This window comes from Ursus maritimus, unplaced genomic scaffold (genome assembly GCF_017311325.1).
Source record: "Ursus maritimus isolate PB19 unplaced genomic scaffold, ASM1731132v1 scaffold_30, whole genome shotgun sequence".
NCBI classification, from domain to species: domain Eukaryota; kingdom Metazoa; phylum Chordata; class Mammalia; order Carnivora; family Ursidae; genus Ursus; species Ursus maritimus.
The window spans coordinates 7,412,167-7,416,780 of NW_024425564.1; the positions used below are offsets into that span (position 1 = coordinate 7,412,167).

At 40.4% G+C, this 4,614-nt stretch overlaps 1 protein-coding gene across 1 annotated transcript; it reads left to right on the forward strand.

The window, feature by feature from the left end:
- The first annotated feature begins 3,171 nt into the window (after window positions 1–3,171).
- On the forward strand, window positions 3,172–4,116 carry LOC103681991 (olfactory receptor 2B11-like). Its single transcript, XM_008711562.1, has one exon. The coding sequence runs from the start codon at window positions 3,172–3,174 to the stop codon at window positions 4,114–4,116; it is 945 nt and encodes a 314-aa protein (XP_008709784.1).
- Window positions 4,117–4,614: the final 498 nt, after the last annotated feature.

Below are 4,614 nucleotides of genomic sequence, written 5' to 3' on the forward strand. Positions count from 1 at the left end.
CACTGAGCAGCATTGTCCACAATAGCCAAAATATGGAAGGAGCCCAGATATCCATCCACAAATAAATGGATAAAGAAGAGGTGATATAGATATAAATATAGATAGATATAGTGGAATATTACTCAGCCATCAAAAAAATGAAATCTTAGGGCACCAGGGTGGCTCAGTTGGTTTAAGCATCTGCTTTTGGCTCAGGTCATGGTCTCAAGTTCCTGGGATCAGGCCCTGCATCAGGCTCCCTGCTCAGTGGGGAGTCTGCTTCTCTCTCTCCTTCTGCCCCTCCCCCATGCTCATGCTCTCTCTCTCTCTCTAATGAATAAATAAAATCTTTTAAAAAATGAAATATTATCATTTGCAACAACATGGATGGAACTAAAGGGTATTTTGCTAAACAAAATAAGTCAGTCGGACAAAAACAAATACCATTTGATTTCACTCATATGTGGAATTTAAGAAACAAAACAGAAGATCATAGGGGAAGGGAAAGAAAAATAAAATAAGATGAAAACTGAGAAGGAGGCAAACCATAAGAGATGCTGAACTCTAGGAAACAAAGGGGATTGCTGGAGGGGAGGTGGGTGGGGGATGGGGTAGCTGGGTGATGGGCATTAAGGAGGGCAGGTGATGTGATGAGCACTGGGTGTCATACACAACTGATGAATCACTAAATTGTACCTCTGAAACCAATAAAAAAAGAACAAACCTATCATTTCTTTTTTGCAATATAAGTTTCATTAAACTAAATTTTATCTGTCATAGTTCACTGTTATATTTTGAAGCATCTAGACAAGTGACTGACATATGTCAGCACTCAACCGTTATTTACTGATTGAATGAATGAATAAATAAATAAAAGAATGCATATCAATTTTCTTGACCTAATGATATTATGCCTAAGCCAAATGAGGAAATATTTAATATAGTCAATGTTAGGTCAGGTAAAAAGTACATACTGTTCTAGGCTATTGTGGGAGAAATATTTGAAGACAAAAGCCTTTAGATTCATTAAAAAGCATAGTGGAAGGTGACCGCCACATCTTTCTCTGTGTAGAACTAGGAATATTCCATTTTTCTATAGCAGTTTTCAAGCAACAATAGCTTGTGGAAAATATAAAAAACGAAAAATCTATCTTGACACCAAAAGCAATTGTCTTAAATTTCCCCTGATGTCCAAGGAAGTTTTCTATGCAATTGTTGAGGTAGATGAGTTTTCTAGGATTCTTTTAGTCCTGAGTCCATGTCTCACAACAAGGAAAATACCAAAATTTATCTTTCCACTTTATTGTGGCAAGAAGTAAGTTAGAAGGTAGCATTCCCACAAGAGAATGTCTATAGCATTTCTTGCTACGAAACGTCCCCTGAGGTTCATTATCTGTATGAAGAAAATATCCCGCAGCTTTATATACAGAGAGAGAGCCCTTCCTTAGCAAATATGACTTTAGAGAAAAATTGGTTTCCACATATAAACATATTTGGCATCCTTCAAATCAAATAAATGAATAATATTAAGAAACGAATACATGATGAAGTGAAGCCACCGAACCCAGAGAGAATATTCAATCCTTATCTCTAATTAATGCTTAATACTGTTGGAAAGACAAGGTCAATGTCAATTTTGCAAGAACAGGGATCATGACCATTGAATACCTGCAATGACTTAAGGTAGATGTTGTATGTGGATGGGGGTGATCTGTTTAGCTTCACTGATTTTATCTTTTTGCAACTCCATGCATGTTGTCACCTCTACCTAAAGTTGATACTAAAAGAAATTTGGAAATAAATTGACACCTTTAATAATGCAACATCATTATAACTTAAACATTAAGATATGATTCCTTTAATGAAAAATACTGTATGGTCACTGTTTGCATTAGTGGGTATTTTTGTGAGTTAAAATATATGTGAACTGGCATAAAAAGCTTAACATCATGGACACTGGATTCAAGCCACATGATCGGAGAGTTTTGGGGAATGAAAGGGAAGAAAATGAAATCCTTGTGAGGCTTCTGACAGGGGTAAGTACGTTGTGAGTATTTGGGTGCAACTGGGACAAGGATTAATGAGCTGACATGGACTCGTAATCACCACTGGGCACCACACTTCATAAAAGTAACTACCCGCCCATTAAGTATTTCACTTAATGAAGCATAGTCACACATAGTTAATTAATTAATTCTCACAATGCACAGGTGGTAAGGAAGCGATGCAGGAAAGGTCTATGTGTTAACTATCGGCAGTCTGCTGGACCAGGTTCTCTGATTTCATATCTTCTCTTCCACTACAACAGTGTTTCTAGCCTTCTCGCCACTGCTGATAGCAAAGTATACATTTTACATCATAACCCAAGTCACACACGTACAGACACTCACAAGTGCAAAGGAAACAAACAGCAAATCCGTAAAGAACCATGTAACTGTGGGGCTTGCGATAGATTGCAGCTCCTGATGTAACAAGTACTAACACACACCACACCATTCTTTAAGCACTGATGTCGTGAAAGTCCCGTATCGCCAGGCTGTGCTGTCAGTGACTCTTTGCCTTGTTCCTCAAGTACTGAACATGTGGCAAGGAATCATCTCCTTTCAGCTGCATGTTTCCTGTTATGCCAAAAGTTTATGCTGCAAAAGTCATTTTAGGATTTGAGGCGTGGGCCCAAGGAACAGCACTATGTCTTGTTTCTGTGCATTCAGACTGACCCAGCTGGAGCTCAGAAAGTCCTGAACTTACCGAAACCAAGTCATGAATTGAAACAGAGCGGCCCAGGACCAGCAGGCGGTGGATGGAAGCAATGAAGCCAGGCGGTAGGTTGGCATGGCTGGTTCCTGGGAACCACTCCTTTGTTCTATGCTAGTCTCTGATATAAGAGCAATGCTGACTTTCCCCTTCCCTAATCACTTTTCTATAAACGTTTGTTCTATTGCATTTCTTAGGCAGAATATAGAGATCTGTTGGCCTTTCTTTCAGATGTGCTACAAAATAATCATGCTTGACATGTAGACTCCTACTTTTTCGTGAGTATAAGTATTAGATCACTTCACTGGAGTGACACCACAGAGAAACTCCCCGCATAATTTACTGTACTTAAATGAATAAACTGACCATCAGGAAAAACAGTGCCGAAATACAAGCCCTCACTTTGACTTGAATCCACCAACAAGAAGAATGACGGTCATGAATCTGAACAATGCAAGTACTCCAAAGGTCTTCATCCTCTTGGGTTTCTCTGACCACCCCTGGTTAGAAATGCCACTCTTCATAATGGTGTTTGTGGCTTACATCTGCACGCTAGCGGGAAACATCTCGATTATCGTGGTGTCCAGGGTAGACCGTCATCTTGACAGCCCTATGTACTTTTTCCTTTCCAACCTCTCCTTCCTGGACCTGTGTTTTACCACAACCACCATCCCTCAACTGCTGCTGAATCTCTGGGGACCAGATAAGTCCATCAGTTACGGAGGCTGTGTGGCCCAGTTCTATATGTTTCACTTCCTGGGGGCCACGGAATGCATCCTCTTGGCGGTCATGTCCTTGGATCGGTACATGGCCATCTGCAAGCCCTTGAGGTACCAGGCTATCATGGATCGGCGACTCTGTGTCTCCCTAGTGGCTGTGTCATGGATAAGTGGTTTGGCTAACTCCTTGCTTCAGTCGTCCCTCACTGTCCAGCTGCCGCTTTGTGGTAACAACAAGGTGGATGACTTCTTGTGTGAGATTCCAGTGATGATCAAGATGTCCTGTGTCGACACCACTTTCAATGTAACTATCCTCTCTCTTGTAGGGACGTTCTTTACCCTGGTTCCCTTGTCTCTTATCCTTGTCTCCTATGGGTTCATTGTAGCCACAGTGGTCAGAATTCGGTCATCAACAGGAAAGAAGAAGGCCTTCAACACCTGTGGCTCTCATGTAGTTGTGGTCTCTCTCTTCTATGGGCCGGTAATATGCATGTATGTGCAACCTTCTGGTACTAATTCTCAGGAAAAGGACAAACTCATGGCCCTGTTCTACAGTCTGCTGACTCCTATGCTTAACCCTTTCATCTATACTTTGAGGAACAAGGACATGAAAGGGGCAATAAGGAGGCTTCTCCTCCCATTGAACCATCAGGGAAGAGCATAAACACAGCTATTATATACTCTGCACTCTCCATTAAGACTCCAAAGAGCCTCAGCTCTAAATTACCTCTGGATTTAGCCTTCTTCCAAAATGGTTAGCATCCTTCAGTCATTATCTGATCTACACATACATATATTCACCACAGTGCTATGATTTATTGGCCCTCATTTTGCAATGGGAACTCTAATCCCCACTTGCCTGCAATTTGCATGAGAGTGGATCCCTGTCATTAAGTCCTCTAAGCCCATTGGGAGATTCCGCTGTAGGGATCTGAGAAGTAAGCAACAAATGAATGCTCACTGACTGACCGAGTTATCATCAATCAAACAAACGAAACCCATGTTTACATTCATAAAAATGTAATTTTATAAAAATAACACAAGTAATATGGACTATACCTTCATGCTATTATAGATATGATATTACGGGTATGATTTGCTAATCAACTTTTTTAGTTTAATTTTTTATTGAAGTATAGTTGATATGCAATGTTACATTAGT

Bases quoted from the DNA above. Each gene is read 5' to 3' on its own strand.
- LOC103681991 (XM_008711562.1), top strand. From the start codon at position 3,172: ATGAATCTGAACAATGCAAGTACTCCAAAGGTCTTCATCCTCTTGGGT.